This window comes from Eurosta solidaginis, chromosome 1 (assembly GCF_040869045.1).
Source record: "Eurosta solidaginis isolate ZX-2024a chromosome 1, ASM4086904v1, whole genome shotgun sequence".
Taxonomy (NCBI): Eukaryota; Metazoa; Arthropoda; class Insecta; order Diptera; family Tephritidae; genus Eurosta; species Eurosta solidaginis.
Window position 1 is genome coordinate 340,024,886 of NC_090319.1, and position 21,701 is coordinate 340,046,586.

A 21,701-nucleotide genomic window follows, 5' to 3' on the forward strand; every position below is an offset into this window, starting at 1 on the left:
GCTAAATACAAATGCATATACATACATATATGTACATATATTAAATGTGCTATATTGAAATCAAACTCATACATATCCATCGCCGGTTTGTTCCAAATTTCTTTGCGTATAAATGTATGTATGTATGTATGTATGTACGTATATGTAGATCGTTGATGGCTGGATTTTTTAATACAGATCGTTTCATTCTGTTAGTTGTGTTGATTTGTGTTATTGCAAGGCATTCCATTGCTATTGCTTTCGTTTGGATTGTTGCAATGTGGTTGCTATTGTTGCAGCTGTTGGCGTTGTGGAGCTTGTGTGTTGTTTATGTGTTGCGTTAACTATTGATCGTGCGAGCCGCTACATAGCAGAGTATCCATTCACTAACTGCGATCATTTGTTCTGTCGTTGTGATCAGTTGCGTGTTGGCGTTCCTGTCCAACGGGTGTGATTTTCTTCTTACGCTCGCGTTCGTGTAATGCCTCAAGTGCAGAGTCCTTGCGACAAGAAGGACTAAAGTATAAATCATAGTACAATGAAATTGTACTGTGTTGTGAATTAAATTTTAATGGTTTTAAGGCTCAGGCTGAAGGATATATATACATATATAGTGTCAAGCTATAATCTTATATGCTGAAAAAGTTAAAAAATTAAATTACCAAATAACTTATTAAAGCAACAATAGCATTAATGCTGAGTGGAAAATAAAACTTACATGTTAATACAAGGATAACAATATTTAATATCCCCTTTCTATTTAATTATCTGAAAGAGAACCTTGAAAAGGAAATACGTTTGTGAACCTCAGTTTATTAATTAAATCACCAACAAAATGGATTTATCAAGGCGGTTGCGGTAAGAATAACAAAAAGTTTCAAATTAATTCTCCATACATATAAAAAAATAAAACAGAAAAAAAAATTAAGAAAAATTTAATAGCTCAACTCAATTGCCTTTCAACTCCATGCTTCAGCCACAGGATATTTGGGTGATAATGAAAAATCAATTTTATTTAGATTGTGTGTAAATAATTTGCTGCATGTTGGTTGGCTGGGTGTATGTGTTCGTAAATGAATATGTGCAACATATTGTGAGATTGATTGAATCTCTATGTATGCTTTGCAAATTAATATGTCAATAAAGGTTTTTAATTTATTTTCAAAATGTTTATGAACCCACTTTTGATATGCTTACAAGTTGTGTGTGCGTGTAGAGAGCTTTTTAGAGCTTCGTCTCTATCTAGCTTATAAGCTGCGCAGCTACTTTGTTGGTGTTTGTGTGACGATAACAAGGATGGGTTGTTATGCAAAGCATACTAGCAAGTGCAACAAATAGTTAATACACAGTTGATTGCATTCATGTGCAGTTTGTTTAGTTGATAAGTAGGAACTTGCAAGGGGTTACTTGTTCGTGATATGGTTTTTTCTGAATTGTAGAAATTTATCGTGTTCTCTGCCGGTAGATTGTGTCAATTGAGGAGTTAAGAAAATTTACATATCTGGCGTGCAAAGAATTCGCCGCAGAGCCTGAGCCATCATCACACCATAGAGAGCCAACTTTTTATCAAGATTTATAGCGAAATCTTAAGTTCTTCTTTTAATTATTAGCGCTCATCAAAAAAAGAAAAAGTTATAAAAATTTAGTTATGTCCTCTGTTTGTGAATTATTCCCAAATGAGAGCTTATACTTGGTTTTCTCTAGAACGAAATTTGACCACAAATTTGGTTATACCAAAGAAAACGGCTTGTCATACAACGTCAAATGCGTTTGCATTCCTTTTGACTACAAAGTGGCAAATAAATTGACCAAAAAGTGAAAACGCCAATTGCGCAACGCTATGGCAAATTTGCCCACTGGCGTCCTATCAGTAAAAAATGCCAAAGTGGAACAACAGAAAATATTAAAATGGGTTGTGAAATTAATGAAAACAAAAATTTAGCTTGGGTATTGACCACACACTGTTTTATCGACTTCGAGTCAGTAACATGACATAATGGAAACGCATGTGACACAAAATGGCCAGCGGGTCAATTTAAGTAAATTTTTTGATGGCAGGCATTTTGACCTTATCAAAATCAAGCATTAGTTGTCAAATATTGTGCGAACACCACTCTTTGATATGTCATATTCGCATCAACGTATCTGTTCGATACGAAGGATGAGCGATTCACGCGACACCGTTAGAAATTTAAGCTTAAATTTTAAACCATATATCGGCTTAAGCAGTGTTTCACACTTGTCTAACTAAATTCCAAGCCTTTCATTTTACTACTCTGTTCTCTAATTTTTGGCTTTCAGTTTTAAATTTATTTGAAATATGCCAATAAACTTCGAAACTGCTTTAGAACAAAAATCAAAAATTTAAAAGAGTCTAAACATTTATAAACATTTCTGATTTTAAAACAAAAAACAACAGATTAAAAAATCTTATTTAAAAAATAGAAATTTGTTTACATTTCTGGTTTACTAACAAAGCGCAATAGTTTAAATTTATTGCTGAAAATCTATAAACTTGATTCGTGAAAAATTTTGAAAATCATAGGTTCTTTTTCGAAACATTTTCTTATACATATAGTCGGTTCCACGGAAGACTAACACATTTCAATTCCCTTGGAAGGTTACACGATTCGTTGTTTGCGCGGAAAACTAACACATTTCAGTTTCTCGCGTGGAAGACTTAAGTTTCAGCTTCTCGTGTGGAAGCCCTAGACGTTTTCGCTGTTCGCGAAAAAGGCTGATACGTTTCACTTGTTTACATGGAAGATTAACACAGGAAAACTTAAGTCCGGATTTGCAGGGTCATGCGAATATTTTTTGCAAAGCTATACAAAAAAACATGTTGTTATTTATTCTAGTCAATATCTCGGAAACAAAAGGTGGTACATAAAAAGTTTAATATTAATTGTATGCCAATTTCACACAGATGCTTAATGAAATAATTAATCAAGTTTTCTACATTAAAGCCCTTATTGAACCCAATCTTCCATACTAAATACAAATTATTAATTATCTCATTATTGCTTTATTGAATGCCTAATCGTGTGAAAAATCCAGTCGGTTTTGCTTGGTGCTTCGAATTTTATCGTCAATGTAACAAATGACAATCAAAAATAAATTATTTTCATTAACTTACGAAAAATAGAAAAAACACGAAAAAATTAAAAATTTAATTTTCGCTGCAAAAGATAATATGGCTTTTTCGAAAATAGGCACATACTATTTGGTTAGGTGCAACATCTATGGGTAGTTGCGCATGCATTTTATGTATTTTGATTATATTTATAGTTAAGAAGGAAACGGCTGCTTTCCATTTTAGCTATGTAATTTTTGTAAAAATTAAATATTTTTTATGGCTGCTGACAGATGTTCGCTTAATGAAGCAAAAGGCCCTGTATGGAAACTTAATTATATCATTAAATAGAATTGTGATTCGATTAGGTGTCTGTGTGAAAACGGTATTATTCATCATACAATTTTCTACATTTTTCGCCTTAGTAATTTTTTATACAATAAACTCATAAAAAATATTACGGTGCACAAGGAACATTTTTTTATCAAAATTACCCAAATTGTTTTTTAAGATCTCGACATTGTCTTAAAAGAACTGGATGCTGTTGGGCTTGCTTCACTAAACATGTTTGCTGAAGTATATAAAATACTTTGGCAACATATAAAGTGCATTCAAATATTTACCTCACAAAAAGTTACATAAAAGCGTTTACATGGCCTTATTCGAATTTCGTTTAACCTTCGCAGACTCGACTAGCAGGTCATCAACCCATCGCAAGAGAACACACTGGCGTGCACTCAAAGAAAAAATCGTTCTAAAACGAACGAAACAAGTTCAAAATTAAGAACATTCGTTAACAAAAGTCTGTTAAGTACGTTTTTTCTTAACTCGTGACCGATGGGCTTGTTTTAGGAACTGTTTTTCCAAGCACACCGTTCGTATTTTATGACCAGTTTGGTATTGATGAGTGAACCTTCTGTGCTCATTTCAAGCACTACTTGGGCTTGATTTAAGATTTTACGCTCTCACGATTCGAGAATGATTTGTGGTTGAGTTAACATTTTTCGGTCCCAATTCAAGGACGGTTTGTGCTTTATCTTAGGAGGGAACAGGAAGGTAATTTTGTCAATTAGTACCGTTTGTTTTTTTTTGATTAATAATATTTTTTTTTGTCATTAATAAAAAATATTTAAAACAAAAAAAAAACTATTATTAAAATCCAAACATGAATTCAAGAATGAAAATGAAAACGCATAATATGCATTTTTTCATAAACTTCTCTTATTGATAAATTCTTCTTATTTGATGATGCAATCTGAATATATATTTAAAACATTTCATAACTTTCATAACAAGTTTGAGAATTACCTGTACATATGCGAATGGAACTGAACGAAAAATGAGAGTTAAAAAAATAGAACATTAAAAATTGTTTTAAAAACCTTCAGAGTTTGACGGTGATCGAACTCGCGCCACGCGATTGCAACCACAACATCATAACCGCTGGGCCACCACAACGGCTTGGTAGCTTGTGTCAAATGTCGTATTTAACATTGTAGTGCACACGAATTGTACCGTTTCTTTTTTCTTGAACTTAATTTAAGAACATTGTTCTTAATTAGAACATCTTAATAGAACATTTGTTCATATTTTAAGACCAACCGTTCTCTTTTCAAGAAAATGGTGTCTGTTCAAGAACAAGGTTGTTGTTTTAAGAACAGGTCGTTCGTTTTTCAAGAACAAAAAGGTAAGAACATGAAAATCTTGAATTTAGTCCGGTAGTGCTGGATTTTAGAACGGCGTTTTTCACACTCAGCGATTTGATTAAATATTAGTACGTTAAAAAAGAAAAAAATATCCAAGGACAAATCAGTTTGTAACTGGAAGCTGCTTTTTTAACTCGGGTATAACAGTAAGATTATCACCCGTCATTTAACCATAATGTTTTTACGGGGTTTCTTTTAGTAAGGAAAAGTCATAAACGAGTGTGGATTATAATACGTATAGGCCAAAAGTATCATTTCGGAAATGAGATTTCTATGCGTCGCTTTTGGAAGTTTTATAGAAAATGACGCATTTGGTGTAGTGCAAATTTAGCATACGAATAACAAAAGTGAGGTTTAAGCTGCCTTTAGGATTGCGAAGCTTGCGATACATCATTTTATCATTATAACGTTGGATAGAAAAACCATATACTGATCGAATAGCTTGGCCATACCTCAATTCTTTCCTTTACTTTATTCCGCTAAAACCCACAAAGAAGGTTTCCAGTCATGAACTTTATATAGACCCTCTTCTACTTTTTCCATATTTTTTATATTTATGTGGTGAAGACACCTGTGCTGGAATTTGGAACTTTTATAACGACATTCGTCATCGCTATAACAATTTTGTATCGATATTCGTTAGTCTATGATCAGCTTTTGTCGTTTAACAATAGAAGAATATTATATTTTTTTTTATCGGCATTAGCTGCGAAGGCACTTTCCTTTCATTTGAACTTAGTAAAACTATCACCACGTTAGCGATGCCGAAACTGAACCGCAGAGCCGTGAAAAATCGTTTATTAAAATTTCTACAGGTTGCGTCGTTAAAACTTAGTGAATTCGCCTACAGATAAATGAGTCTTCTTCGACTACTTGTATCGATAAACACACTCCCCGAAGGTTTGGGGAATAATATCGATTTTCGGAATATTACCCCGGTACATTCAGGAAATTAATACCAATAAAGTACTGTCCGTTTGGGAGAAATCCAGAGGAGCCAGGAGTTGCATATGATGATCCATCAAGCAGGAAAGGCGTGAGCAGAAGCGTGGTGCCGCAAAATTTCTAAGATCATGTGCAAGTCCTAGGACGTTATATTCACACAGTTGCTCATATCTGTAAAGAGAAACAACTTAGGGCAACTAACGGGGCACTGCCTTCTAGAGTCACATGCTTATAAGTTAAGCCTCGTCACTAACAGCTAACAGTTTTGAGAAGAGCGAGATACAGGAAGACACGATTGATCACGTTCTGTGTTCGTGTCCTGCGCTCGCGAGGTCAGACTTCAGCTACTAGGGACAGCCAGGTCTCAAGGCAGCAATTAAGTTAGGTCAAAGGACGAAGTTACTCTATAACATAAGTCCTGCTGCCTAGACAGGGCTTTTCGTTTGGTCGTCAAACAAATTCTGGTAATACTTTGGACACATTCAATCTATATGAGGTCTTTATTGATCGGCCAGTTGAACCCAACCTTACTTACATTCTAAAACTCAAATTTAAACACCCTTTATTCACTCTATACTCTTCTCGTTAATATCGACTTTAATGCTATTGATCAGCCACTTAATACAGTTAATTTAAATTCCTGCAAACTCTGGTAGTACACACCAAAAAATTTGGTCTTTAAGAAGGTTTGATTTCTTGTAATTTGTAAGGAGTATCAATTATATGCTCTTAAAGAATTTTGCCAGTGTTGTTGTTGTTGTTGATGTAGGGATAAAGACATTCCCCGATGTTGATGGTCCTTTGTCGGATAGGTGAAGTTGAAAAATGGGTTGGAGAAGCTATAAATTGCGCTGCCATCTCCTTCAAATTAATTGGGTCCGACAGACGTACATGCAGCGGGTATATTCTTATCCTCTAGCCGCTGCGAATTGTTCTGCCAGCATATCCCTTTTTGCTTACTACCGCCCATGCCGTATTTTGCTGGGTATGTGTACAACGTGCCACTTGAGTTTATTATTCATGTGGTACATTAGTGATTTCACACTCGGATTAGACACCAATAGAAATCAGAGGGTATTCAAAGCAACACAATAACAATGTGGGTGCATTATCCTTTGAGGAACAAGAACAAAAAACCCAAACAATAGCTGGGACAACATTGTCGAAAAAGCAAATAAAATTTCATTTTTAACACTTTGTCTATATGTATAAATAGAATGTGTCACATACCTACATACGTACTTATATACACTAAAAATTTTGAAAACGATTGCTTCTCAAATATGTTCTCGTTTGGCCACTTTAACTATCATTAATTTCAATGCTTCTTGATGGTAATGAAGCTTTGGTTTTATGTGCTTTAATTTTATAGAAAATCTCTAAGGACTTACTTAAAGAATATTTGGCAGATGTGTGATCACTTAAAATTAATTAAATTATGTGGTTGTTGGGAAATTCCAAAGAAATTCTCTTCCTTCTAAAGTTTCATAAAGTGAGTTAGGGGACTACCCATGAAATATCAATGGGTTAGGCAATAACACCAAAGGAAAATGTTTTCAGTTCAAGAATAAAATTTGTTTAGTTTGTATAAGGCTAAGGGCACCTTGCATCACTCTGTTCTCAGGTACATATCGAACATGCGAGCTCCTTAAATTACACTAAAAATCCTCCAGTAAAAATAATAATTCCGTTTTGATAGTTGATTCTGTTGATTCATAAGAGGATGTCATTATAGAGCTTGGATGCACAGAATAATTTAAAATATGGCTTGTGTCATGTGGAAGCACTCATCATGCAGAACACAAGTTCATTATATAAGTTTATCTGGATACGAAGGAGTTGAGTCAAAGAGCACGAGTCTATCTGACTAGTATGCGTTCTAGTGTCCTACCGAAGGTAGATTTTTGAGCCAAAGGCGAACCGAACTAGTTATTGAATTTGATTGCTTGAGTCGACAAAAAGGCTTATCGTTTTTATACGGATGCGTATAGGGACTGATTGCTTTCCCACGTGACAATTTTTCGTATATAATGTCAGCAGTGTTTTTTTGCATTTTATCGAATCTTTGTGATTTGGTAGGAACTCTGTTCATTGAAGCCATTGCTGTGGTATGAAGATTTACATCGACTTGGAATTAATCCTATAGAGGTTAACTATACTTAAGGCTTAACTTTTTCGTCTCGCAATTGCAAAGCAGTTTAAGACAGCAATTTTCATCCAGCGGCCACCGTGGTGTGATGGTAGCGTGCTCCGCCTACCACACCGTATGCCCTGGGTTCAGACCCCGGGCAAAGCAACATCAAAATTTTAGAAATATGGTTTTTCAATTAGTCGCCCCTTGGCAGTGTCTGGCAAGCGCTCCGAGTGTATTTCTGTCATGAAAAGCTCTCAGTGAAAACTCATCTGCCTTGCAGATGCCGTTCGGAGTCGGCATAAAACATGTAGGTCCCGTCCGGCCAATTTGTAGGGAAAATCAAGAGGAGCACGACGCAAATTGGAAGAGAAGCTCGGCCTTATATCTCTTCGGAGGTTATCGCGCCTTACATTTATATTTTTTATTTAATTCTTTTTAACTAATATAGCGTTTTTCTGCAGTAAGCTACCTCTGCTGATAAAGTTATATCCTCATAAGAGTAGACGAACTTTCAACCGATAACGAGTTCCTAACGGTATATGAGGTGGACTTTGTCGAAGGCTGATGTTACACTCAGTCCATATAGTGGCAGTTAGAGGTCCTACAAACACCCACTGCATAAGAACGCCTAGATCTAACATACATACAAATATTTGCTTTGAGATGTTGGGAGGATAGCTGCTTGCCATACCAAGCTAGAGGACTAAGGGGCTAGGCTTAGCAGTATTGGCCGCGTCAAAATGAATATTTCATGTTCATGAGTTTCGATGCAAAAAGTGAATATCGTAACAGTCGGTCAAGATACTGCATTTGTAAATATAAACACAACTTCAGACTTAGCAGCTGAAGTTTATTTCGGCTTACCCATTACCACATTCTAAATGAAAAGTACTTGCTAACATATTTTGTGTCCTACTCATTTGTTAAAATGCAGCTTTTTATTGTGAAAAGTGTTAGAAAAGTACCAACGTGTGGGAAAACCAATCTCACTCTCAAACTCTGAAAGCACTCATAGCCAAAACAAATGCCAAGTTCTTCTTGGCCTCTGCTTGAACAAAAGCTGAAAATTGGCTAATTTTGCATGGCGCTGGTGGTGCGTTATTTGTCGCTTCCCATGCAAATGCATGCACGTTACTCATCTGCCATCGTATGTGGTATGGTCGGTGGTCGGTAAAAGTTAAGTAGACTATCGCGGAGGTGGCCGAACAACTGAAGCGATGAGATACCGTGGTACTTACGCGGTGTATCAGGATGGAAAAAATTGGGTGGCGTTATAATAAGTGCGGCAATAGCTGGTCGTCGATATAGCGATAGCGGGCAGTCAACGACCGTGGTAGCAATGGGACGGTAACAGCTGTACTGCTGTATGAATGAGTCTATCAGCAGCTGAATGGTGGCAGTGCGTAGACAGAGTGCATAAGTGTCGGCGCTGCATGTATAGGAGTATCACTGACCCTACAGGGATAGTGTAGGGTAAGTCATTACTCACCGGGGTCTGTTAATGAACACCCCTACCAACATATTTACACTTTATATAAAAGGTGCTAATAGAAAACGAGACTACGTATACCGGCTGATGGGAAGTCCGCGGAGAGAGTCAAAGCTGTGCAGAAGGAACCACGTAGTCACAAGGACCATGAAACGCTACTCCCCTTATCATTAAATTAACACTGTTCTATAAACTCTAGTTAATGGAACAATGTGAATATAATATAACTGGGAACCTAAAGACGTCCGCCTCGTCGTAGCGAAGAGGCGAAGAGCAGCTCACGGCCAAAGCCAGAGCTGAGGAGTGGAGGACATCTGCTAATAACAGTAGCAACAGCTCTTGTCAAATTGCAGAAATCTTAAATCGGTTCAAATTATCGCGTCTAAAGACGGATGGATGGACATGACATTCTTCCTTTTTTCATACTGAATATTGCGACGCCATATCTCATAAAACTTTTAAAAACGCCCTATCAGAACACAACTTTAATAGATTTTGGCGTGAGAAAAGGCGTTTTTGAACTGGTGCCCGTGATAGGGCAATGTTGATGTTGTTGTTGTAGCAGGGCCGATCAGACGTAGCAGTCCATATAAAAAAATAAATCCAAATCAGTAAGGACGGGACTGTCTTTGGCTGTGTCCAACATTCTCATACTTTTCATGAATAAATTTCAAATATATTGTTTGCAATACTGACACAAAATTTCACGGTTCTTGTTGTCTAAATGAGATACATGGCTATGACGAAGAACCTTTTATCTAAAGAATAGGTATGACGATCTACAAGATTTTTTCGGACAACAAAATATGGCATATATGAAAGAATTTGGTAAAGTTTGAAGCTTTTATTTGATAAATTAAGCAAGATATGACAAAAAACCTCTTTTTTGAGAGATTGGTTATACTATGTATATGCTTTATCGGAGAAATGACACTTTTCGTAAAAATTTACAAAAGTGGCAACCATGGCGGAACCATACAAGGTGACATCATGGTGACATACATACATACAAACTTAAATAAAAATTCCATGTACTTCGTTTTGGTAAATCGATGTCACGATGATATGTCAAAATCGTACTGGGCCGGAAGTGTCAAATCATACTATAAAGTACCAGTCGGCTGATTTCCGGCCGCCACCTGTTCCTGGCTCCGCCATGTTGGCAACCGTGGTTACACGCGTTGAACTGCTGTTTCGTTCGTTTCTGAATGAAGCTTCTTTACATTGGCTTATATTTTTTATTTGTATAAATTGCAATGTAGAAGTTCGACATATGAATTTATATTTAGTTTTGCACCATTAATACAGTCAAGAGCAAACAAAAAGGTATCATTAACGGAAATGTTATAAAGAAAGCTTTTCACTCAGCGCATTGGAATTTATGGACGTGCTTAAAACATAAATCATAAATCGTTATGCAAAATTTCGGCATACAAATTCTGTATAAACTTATGTATGTATATGCTCATATTTTTTTTCAGTGGCAAAAAGCATGTTTGCGTAATTCAATGCTAAAATGTTTAGACAAAAAAAAAAAATAAAAATAATTAAAAGTTATTTCCAGAAAGTTAGTCGATGAGCTAATAGCATTTACTCGCTCAATTTAACATACACAACTACACACAAACAACAAATCGCACCATCTTCTCTCATATTTTATTTTGATTTACCCATATTTTCTAAGAATTAAAAAAAACATAATGTGGCAATTTCGCTAACGAACTCATGCAGTGCTCATGGTCAAATAAACCTGCGTTTACTCATATAGAGATCATAGCGTTTAGTAGAGTGGTGCCATTTGTGCTTAGGCCAACTGAAGATGCAACATTGTATTTACACACACACATACATACACACACTTAATAATGCAACATTGGAAAACGAAAGTCAATCAATTGCATTAAGTACTTTTTCTTCATAAATTGATTTGTTTATTTAAACAAAAATTTGTAGATACTTAACTGCAGATACATAAATGCAACCATAAATGGAGCGCAAGGCGCATTACAGCTCGCTGTGAGGGCAAACACCCCACGCCAACAATCAGTGGCGGATTTACCATATAGGCAACACAGGCTAGAGCCTAGGGAGTCAAAATTGAGGGGCGGCAAAATTCGAGTCGATTAATTTTTGAACAAAAAAAATTGCATTCGGAGTTTGCTGCACTTAAAATAGTATTCTTGTCTGTATATTATAATAAACATGTAAGGAAGGCTAAGTTCGGGTGTAACCGAACATTACATACTCAGTTGAGAGCTATGGAGACAAAATGAGGGAAAATCACCATGTAGGAAAATGAACCTAGGGTAACCCTGGAATGTGTTTGTATGACATGTGTATCAAATGGATGGTATTAAAAAGTATTTTAAGAGGGAGTGGGTAATAGTTCTATAGGTGAACGCCATTTAGGGATATCGCCATAAAGGTGGACCAGGGCTGACCCTAGAATTTGTTTGTATGATATGGGTATCAAATGAAAGGTGGTAATGAGTATTTTAAAAGGGCGTGGGTATCAAATGAAAGGTGTTAATGAGTATTTTAAAAGGGAGTGGGCCTTAGTTCTATAGGTGGACGCCTTTTCGAGATATCGCCATAAAGGTTGACCAGGGGTGACTCTATAATGTGTTTGTACGATATGGATATCAAATTAAAGGTATTAATGAGGGTTTTAAAAGGGAGTGGTGGTAGTTGTATATGTGATGGCGTTTTGGAGATATCGACCAAAATGTGGACCAGGGTGACCCAGAACATCATCTGTCGGGTACCGCTAATTTATTTATATATGTAATACCACGAACGGTATTCCTGCCAAGATTCAAACCCTTGATTTCGCCCTGCAGAACTTTTACATTTACTTCTACTTAATATGGTAGGCGTCACACCCATTTTACATGTTTTCTAAAGTTATATTTTACGTCAATAAACCAATCCAATTACCATGTTTCATCACTTTTTTCGTATTTGGTATAGAATTATGGAATTTTTTAAATTTTTCGTAACTTTCGATATCAAAAAAGTGGGCGTGGTCATAGTCGGATTTCGTTCATTTTTTACACCAATACAAAGTGAGTTCAGATAAATAGGAGAACTGAGTTTAGTAAAGATATATCGATTTTTGCTCAAGTTATCGTATTATCGGCCGAGCGGAAGGACAGAAGGACGACTGTGTAAAAAAACTGGGCGTGGCTTCAACCGATTTCGCCCTTTTTCAAAGAAAACAGTTATCGTCCTAGAATCTAGCCCCTACCAAATTTCACAAGGATTGGTAAATTTTTGTTCGACTTATGGCATTAAAAAATCCTAGACAAATTAAATGAAAAAGGGCGAAGCCACGCCCATTTTGAAATCTTCTTTTATTTTTGTATTTTATTGCACAATATCATTACTGGAGTCGAATGTTGACATAATTAACTTATATACTGTAAAGATATTGAATTTTTTGTTAAAATTTGACTTAAAAAAAAATTTTTTTTAAAGTGGGCGTGGTCGTTCTCCGATTTTGCTAATTTTTAATCATGATATCTTCAAAGACTGCCAAATTACAGCTTGCAAAACTTTTAAATTACCTTCTTTTAAAAGTGGGCGGTGCCACGCCCATTGTCCTAAATTTTACTAATTTTCTATTCTGCGTCGTAAGGTCATCACACCTACCAAGTTTCATCGCCTTGTCTGTCTTTGGCAATGAATTATCGCATTTTTTCTGGTTTTCGAAATTTTCGATATCGAAAAAGTGGGCGTGGTTATAGTCCGATATCATTCATTTTAAATAGCGATCTGAGATGAGTGCTCAGGAACCTACATACCAAATTTCATCAAGATACCTCAAAATTTACTCAAGTTATCGTGGTAACGGACAGACGGACAGACGGACGGACGGACGGACATGGCTCAATCAAATTTTTTTTCGATACTGATGCTTTTTATATATGGAAGTCTATATCTATCTCGATTCCTTTATACCTGTACAACCAAAATTTATCCAATCAAAGTTAATATACTCTGTGAGCTCTGCTCAACTGAGTATAAAAATTCACTCTCTTTTATGCATTTCGGAATAAGAATGAAGCTGTAAATTATTTTTCCGCATAGCAGTCGTAAAAATTTGCATATAACTTCGAATCACGCGCATTAGAAACCTAACAACGCGCCTGGGCGTGGTGTAAAGAAACAGCCCCACCCGAGAATCAGAATCATCTAAGGGGTTACCACAATTGACATCAGTGCCAAAAAACGAGCGTGCATTCGATGCAAATCTTGAGCTCAAGCCCTTCTATTCCTCACAAGTATATTATAATGCATAAAATCTGAAGGACAAGTCTGGACGTACGTCAAATAATAGGAAATGTATAGTCTTCTGTTTGTCTCGCGCGATAAGTTTTCTCTTATCACTGATATGAAACATCTATGCAAAGAAGAATTACGTAAGAAATCCACCATATTGAGCAACTGCTACACCCAAGATCTTGAGGGAAATTTGAGAAGTGAAATGTTCTTTTTCAAGGCATACTGTGCATCGAAAAGAACATTTCAAATTATTCTCCGCTGGAACTGTTGAAAACGCTGAGACAGGATAATTTGCATATCTCTTACCCAAATGTTGACATTGCGTTGCGAATATTTGTTTCAAATTGCAGCGCAGAGAGGTCGTTTTGTTTTAAAATACGTGAAAAACTACCTCAGATCTTCATTGAGCGAAGACGAACTGAATGCTCTTGCGTTGTTGACGATAGAATCAGAATTGGTTTTATCTATCGATTGTGATGATGCCGTTTGCGAATTCGTAGCTGAAAAATCTAGACGCAAAAAAATTTAAATGAGGAATGTTTGGAAAAAATTAAGGATAAATTAATAAGCACTGAAAATCGCAATCATTGTGTTAAATATTGTTATCGTGAAAATAAGGGCGGCAAGTTATGTACTGCCTAGGTGCGGCGAATATTCAAATCCGCCACTGCCGACAATATGCGTTTGTTAAGTACACATACTCTATTGCTGAAAAGTATACAGAAGCATTAGGGTGGTTGGCGTGTTTGCTCAAAGTTTTGCTAAAAACATCTCATAGCTCAGCGGCTTAAAGGTCTTAGAATGTATCGGATCTTAGGCGGCATGCGTGTCGAAATATGCAAAGAAGAAAAGAAATCGGTCCCGCAGCAGTCGTGTTAGTGCTAGAAAGCGCTAGTACCAGAGTGTATCGGAGTCATGTTCGGCAAAGCACTGCCCATATTTTTAACATTCATCTAAAGTTTCGGAGAGTCATTTTGGGTTAAAGCAGCAGTATAATATAAGCATGCCTCCCTCCGCTAAATAAGGTTCATAAAACTTTTTTTGACACAATTCACGATTTTCGCCCTACATTAGGATAGTTATGGGAATTTTTTAAATTTGAAAAATTAACCGTGTTGAAAAAGTGTATATCTGCTGGATCTCTGAGCTGACACTGTATTCCCAGAGAAAAAGAGTTCTGCGAGGGAGCTCAAAATGAGACCCGAACAGAAATCAAAGCCGAAATTGAAAGCGAGACCAAAACAAGGCTGAACAGACATCGGACCGAACACGGAACTTCGAATGCCCTTCAAATCGAAACCGAAACCTCGGTAAGCAAAGTCAACGAAAGAAAATGAAATTTAAGTAAAGAAAAGCAAAGAAAAGAAAAGAAAAGAAAAGAAAAGAAAAGAAAAGAAAAGAAGAGAAAAGAAAAGTAAAGAAAAGAAAAGAAAAGAAAAGAAAAGAAAAGAAAAGAAAAGAAAAGAAAAGAAAAGAAAATAAAAGAAAAGAAAAGATAGAAGAGCAAAGTAAATATAAGAAAAGTAAAGAAAGGAACTAGAAGGGAAGAATTTGTTAGTTGTTTTATTGACGTGATATAGACAAATTGCCGATAAAATTTGGAAATGTTATCGATATCGTATCAAAAAGTAATCTACTTTTTGAGGAAAAGTTATCGAATCGTTTTCGGAGTTTTACCAATTTGTTATCGGCATGTTATCAATTTTTTTTGAAAATTCATACTTTTTTTGTCAATGTACTATCGACAGGATATCGATTATTTAAAGAAAAGTTATCGTTAAATAGTCCACTTCTTGTCGGAGGGGTACAAATTATGAAACAGGTACCGATAAAAATTCTATATGAAATCGATAACACACGAAGATGCTCTTCTCAAAAATTAGCATACATTTTTTTGGTAACATTAGCTCTGCTCTAGATGCTTTAAATCACTAGGGGTACAACCACGTAGCATTCCGTATACCATTCACGTATACATTCTCAAACGCGCTCTATTGGAAATCAAGTTGTTTCTCGTATTTAACTTGACACAGACAAGGCAGGCGCTTAGATCATAAGAAAACATTAAGCTTGTATCATATGGTACAAAAGCTTACCTTAGTAATAAGAACCAGTTTCATATCTCTCAAACTTTTTCCTTCTTTAATATTTTTATATCTTGTACTAGCGTAGCCGGCATACTTTGTCCTGCCCAGTTCACTCTATATCCCATTCTCTACTACTTTAACTTCAATTTGTATGCTTTATTTTTGAGATATATTGATAAAATTTCGTTATCTGATGTTTTAAGTGTCCGACGAATATAGGATATATCCCCCATACAACCGATTTTTTCTTAAATTTGACCACATGATTTATTATATAGCACATATTGTTTTCTGAAAAAATCGTCAAGATCGGTCTATGTATAGTAAATATCTCTTACAGCTGATTGTTAAAATAAGAAACTTTTCGTAATTTCTGCCCCATTTAAACAACTAAAAGCTTCACCAAATGCTACGTACACGACATATATTGTGGTCTGAAAAACCGTATAAATCGGTCGTATATATATTTAATATCCAAAACAACCTTATGCTCGGATAAGATATTCATCGTCATAGATATCTGATGAATATTGCCGATCTTTTATTTATTTGATATTTATTGAAAATTACGCTGAACGATGTTTATCTGTTCTTAAAATATTACATTTCTTATATAGCTGATTATTGGGATATTACGAATGGGATGAGATTATTGCTCAGCTCAATTGTGAAAATGGTATTGACACTCCTGCTGATTGAGTTTCCGATACTTTTAGTTGTTGTTTTAAATGAAAACCATTTAGCTACTTTTGGTTCAATACCGTGATCTCAATGAGCGCTTGAAAAATTTCACTTTCGAAACTAAACCAATTTCACACAGGGAGTTAATAAAATAATTAGTGTAGCTTTGTTTTCAGAAAAAAAAACCTGTGTGCAGATACATAAATAGTTACTTATTTCAATAAACAGAGTTTTGATTCCATTTAACTTCTGCGTGAATTTGGTATTACCCTAGTACAGAAGCTCCCTTGTATGTATGTATGCCAGCAGACAGGTGGAAGTTTAATGGAATTTAAGTATGTCAGTATATACTTTACTTAACATACTTAAATATTTAGAAATAACGTAATAAACTCAAATAGTTTAATGTAGACTGAGAAAAAATATTTGTTTTTTCGATCAGCTTTGTTTAAATTTTTCTACCTCTCCACCTCCCGCTCGAAAAAAAAAATCATACACGTGGTGAAGGTGGTTTTTAACAGCTTAAGAGGAGTACTGAGTACAACAGAGTACGGATTCCGAGGTAAATCAAAGCAATCAAACTGTTTGCTATCATTTAAGACGTTAAAGTAAATATTTATATTAGTTGGGAAAACGCACAATCAATTTGCAACGGTCGTTAGTACAGAGTAGATGTTTACGCCGATCACTATATCGGCGGCGGCGGCGTGGGCGGCGCGCCGGTGTACGCCGGAGTTCTTGCTTTAAAAAGCTTTTTTCTATTTAAAACAAGTAAGGAAGGCTAAGTTCGGGTGTAACCGAACATTACATACTCAGTTGAGAGCTATGGTGACAACATAAGGGAAAATAACCATGAAGGAAAATGAACCGAGGGAAACCCTGGAATGTGTTTGTATGACCTGTGTATCAAATGAAAGGCATTAAAGAGTATTTTATGAGGGAGTGGGCCATAGTTCTATAGGTGGACGCCATTTAGGGATATCGCCATAAAGGTGGATCAGGGTTGACTCTAGACTTTGTTTGTAAGATACGGGTATCAAATGAAAGGTGCTAATGAGTATTTTAAAAGGGAGTAATCCTTAGTTCCATAGGTGGACGCCGTTTCGAGATATCGCCATATAGGTGGGCCAGGAGTGACTCTAGAATGTGTTTGTACGATATGGGTACCATATTAAAGATATTAATGAGGGTTTAAAAAGGGATTGGTGGTAGTTGTATAGTTGGTCGCCTTTTCGAAATATCGCCATAAAGGTGGACCAGGGGTGACTCTAGAATACGTTTGTACAATATGGGTATCAAACGAAAGGTGCTAATGAGTATTTTAAAAGGAAATGGGCCTTAGTTCTATAGGTGGACGCCTTTTCGAGGTATAGCGATAAAGGTGGATCAGGGGTGACTCTAGACTTTGTACGATACGGGTATCAAATGACAGGTGTTAGTGAGTATTTTTAAAAGGGAGTGGGCCTTCGTTCTATAGGTGGTCGCCTTTTCGAGATATCGCCATAAAGGTGGACCAGGGGTGACTCTAGAATATGTTTGTACGATATTGGTATTAAATTAAAGGTATTAATGAGAGTTTTTAAAGTTAGTGGTGGAGTTGTATATGTGAAGGCGTTTTCCAGATATCGACCAAAATGTGGACCAGGGTGACCCAGAACATCATCTGTTGGATACCGCTAATTTATTTATATATGTAATACCTGTCAAGATTTCAAGGGTTTTTTATTTCGCCCTGCAGAACTTTTTCATTTTCTTCTACTTAATATGGTAGGTGTCACAACACTTTTACAAAGTTTTTTATAAAGTTATATTTCGCGTCAATAAACCAATCCAAATACCATGTTTCATTCCTTTTTTCACATTTGGTATAGAATTATGGCATTTTTTAAATTTTTCGTAATTTTCGATATCGAAAAAGTGGGCGTGGTCATAGTCGAATTTCGTTCATTTTTTATACCAAAATAAAGTGAGTTCAGATAAGTACGTGAACTAAGTTCAGTAAAGATATGTTGATTTTTGCTCAAGTTATCGTGTTAACGGCCATGCGGAAGGACAGACGGAGGACTGTGTATAAAACCTGGGCGTGGCTTCCACCTATTTCGCCCATTTTCACAGAAAGCAGTTATCGTCATAGAATCTATGCCCCTACCAAATTTAAGAAGGATTGGTAAATTTTTGTTCGACTTATGGCATTAAAAGTATCCTAGACAAATTAAATGAAAAAGGGCGAGCCACGCCCATTTTCAAATTTTCTTTTATTTTTGTATTTTGTTGCAACATGTCATTACTGGAGTTGAATGTTGACATAATTTACTTATATACTGTAAAGATATTAAACTTTTTGTTAAAATTTTACTTTAAAAATTTTTTTTTTAAAAGTGGGCGTGGTCGTTCTACGATTTTGCTAATTTTTATTAAGCGTACATATAGTAACAGGAGTAACGTTCCTGCCAAATTTCATCATGATATCTTCAACGACTGCCAAATTACAGCTTGCAAAATTTTTAAATTACCTTCTTTTAAAAGTGGGCGATGCTACGCCCATTGTCCAAAATTTTACTAATTTTCTATTCTGCGTCATAAGTTCAACTCACCTACCAAGTTTCATAGCTTTGTCTGTCTTTGGTAATGAATTATTGCACTTTTTCGGTTTTTCGAAAATTTCGATATCGAAAAAGTGGGCGTGGTTATAGTCCGATATCGTTCATTTTAAATAGCGATCTGAGATGAGTGCTCAGGAACCTACATACCAAATTTCATCAAGATACCTCAAAATTTACTCAAGTTATCGTGTTAACGGACGGACGGACGGACGGACATGGCTCAATCAATTTTTTTCGATCCTGATGATTTGATGGAAGTCTATATCTATCTCGATTCCTTTATACCTGTACAACCAACCGTTATCCAATCAAACTTAATATACTCTGTGAGCTCTGCTCAACTGAGTATAAAAATAATATTTAGCAAAGGTTTTGTTTGTATGTATTTAAGGGAATCATGGCGATTTCGGTAAGATATGGGGTTTTTGCCTCAAAGTCTCGCAAATCGTTCAAAAAATTTCAAAAGCAGCTGCTTGGGGATCGACTGTCCTTCTTTCACTTACTCCAGGGAGGCTTCGAACCTAGCCACGGTCTAATTGACTGGTACTGCTGCGTCTACCGAAAAAATTTAAGTACTTAAAATGGTCACACTTTTTTTCTGTATGTCTCGTACAAAGCGTAGTTTCATCGAATATGTTCTGGTCTAACTTCTAATACTCGTTATCGACAGAATTTCTCTAAATTATTTGTGACCCCTTGCTTGTCACGCACAAAGGCGACTTACGGTTGCTATTAATGGTCTTTTAATACTCATGGCTCTCATGACACAGTTTTAACGGTGATCACCAGCGCTGGCCTATTGTTAATCGCGCCAAAGGGGGCATCTAGTTTTTTCGGCTGTTTTAAGAGCTATAATTCCCGAAGTGCGAATAGTAGCAATCCTGTCCACCATCAGTCGCTACGGCTCTTGGCCCTCATACAACATGCCAGTACATAAGCTATAGGACTGCGACTTCGAACTCATACCTTCGTGAACGTCACTAGAAGGTCTATGTATAGCTCCGAAGACTTTCTAACGGATTTTTTTTGTCGCGCTATACTGCCGAGTACTACCAGAGATAAAAGTCGACCTATTTTAAGTTGAAAGATGTTAAAGTTATACGCTCAGGTCAAACTATTGTTTTCCGGCCTTTTGATGCAAGAATTCATTATGAATAACCGCGTAGCTTCAGTTTTCAAACTAGTTCGACTATCCACTACGTTAGAGTAGTAGCACACCCGGTCATTTGTTCGACTGTCTGGGAAAAACTTTTGCTTCACCACTTTTAGTGTTCTGTCGAACGACAAACCCTCACCTGGTAAATATATGTGCCTGCGTATTCATATATGTAACAGGAGCCGAAACGTGTAGGTGATATTTAAACTTGGTTGATAGGCTAGAATCGATGTGATTCATTCCAAGGGACTAGTTGGGATAGGGCCGTCAACTATAGGAAATGTCAAAACGGGAGACTTGGGTGTTGAATGATGAAGTGTGAAAATCAAAATTAACACATCAGACGCTATTTTAACGTTTCGCAAATAAACAGCAGATATTTGAATATAAGGCCAAGTAATTTTTCAAACCCTTCTTTCTTCAACTTAAGTATGAGGTGAGAATCATTTCAAACGAGTGTTTAAACCCCTGGAACCTACTTACTAAAGGATTTTGCATAACTGATTTCACTTATTATTTACGCCAATAGGAATATAAAATTTTTGAAAAAATCAGCATTTTTTCGGGTAAATTGCTTTTTTAACAACTTAAGGACAATTTGAAAAAATTGTTCGACTTGGGTCATTTTATTGAATTCATTGTTCCTTCTTAAGTTTTTTTTAAAAATTATGCAAAGTGAGCATTTAAATTTTTTATATAAATTTTCTTTTAGTGTTTTGTTTTAATAAGTTAGTGAATTGGGTGATGCAAACCCGTGTTAAGCTGGCATTGAATGCGTCTGTTTTTAAACGGTTTTATTTAGCTTGACTTGACATGCAGGCCGCACAGCCGCACCGCCGTTGTGAACGAATTTTGTAATTGAAATTTAAGTAACTTTCTGATAAGCTACAAGCTTGAAACTTGGAATATAGAATTGGAACACATAATAAATACAAGCATAGAAATCGACCTATAAAAAAAAATCGCCGCTAGGTGGCGCATGGATCGGGATATTTACAAAAATCGTATTTATGGCCCGATTTGGCTCATATTTGGAACACATAATACATACAAGAATACAAACCGACCTATGAAAAAAGTTGCCGCTAGGTGGCGCAAGGATCGATATATTCACAAAAATCGTATTTGTGGTCCGATTTGGCTCATATTTGGAACACATAATACATACAAGAATAGAAAGCGACCTATGAAAAAAGTTGCCTCTAGGTGGCGCAAGGATCGAGATATTCACAAAGATCGTCCGATTTGGTCCATATTTGGAACACATAATACATACATGAATAGAAAGCGACCTATGATGCCCGAGTTGGCTCATATTTGGAAGAAACATTGCATACAGTCCGGTATAAGTGACATCAAAATATTTTGGAGTTGGAGGAGGTACAATCATACGTGGTGCAGAGTCGAGTAAAGTCTTTGGAAGGATTATGTATTGAGGACTTAGGTTGTAAAAAATTGTCAGGAAAGAGTCCTTGTAATAATGAGTCACTAAATGAACTAAATAGAATGAGAAATAATAGGAAATTAAATAAAGACTAAAAACTTGAAAATAAAATAATTAAAA

The 21,701-nt window shown here is 36.0% G+C and overlaps 1 protein-coding gene across 4 annotated transcripts in view; it reads left to right on the forward strand.

Annotated features, from left to right (window-relative positions):
• Positions 1-405: 405 nt before the first annotated feature.
• Ppn (Papilin) overlaps positions 406-21,701 on the forward strand; it is a 191,591-nt gene continuing 170,295 nt past the window's right edge. For all 4 annotated transcript variants that reach the window (XM_067762362.1, XM_067762365.1, XM_067762364.1 and 1 more), the window contains exon 1: positions 406-837. In XM_067762362.1, coding sequence (XP_067618463.1) covers positions 815-837 — 23 coding nt within the window. In that variant the 5' untranslated portion in view covers positions 406-814. The remainder of the gene's footprint in view (positions 838-21,701) is intronic.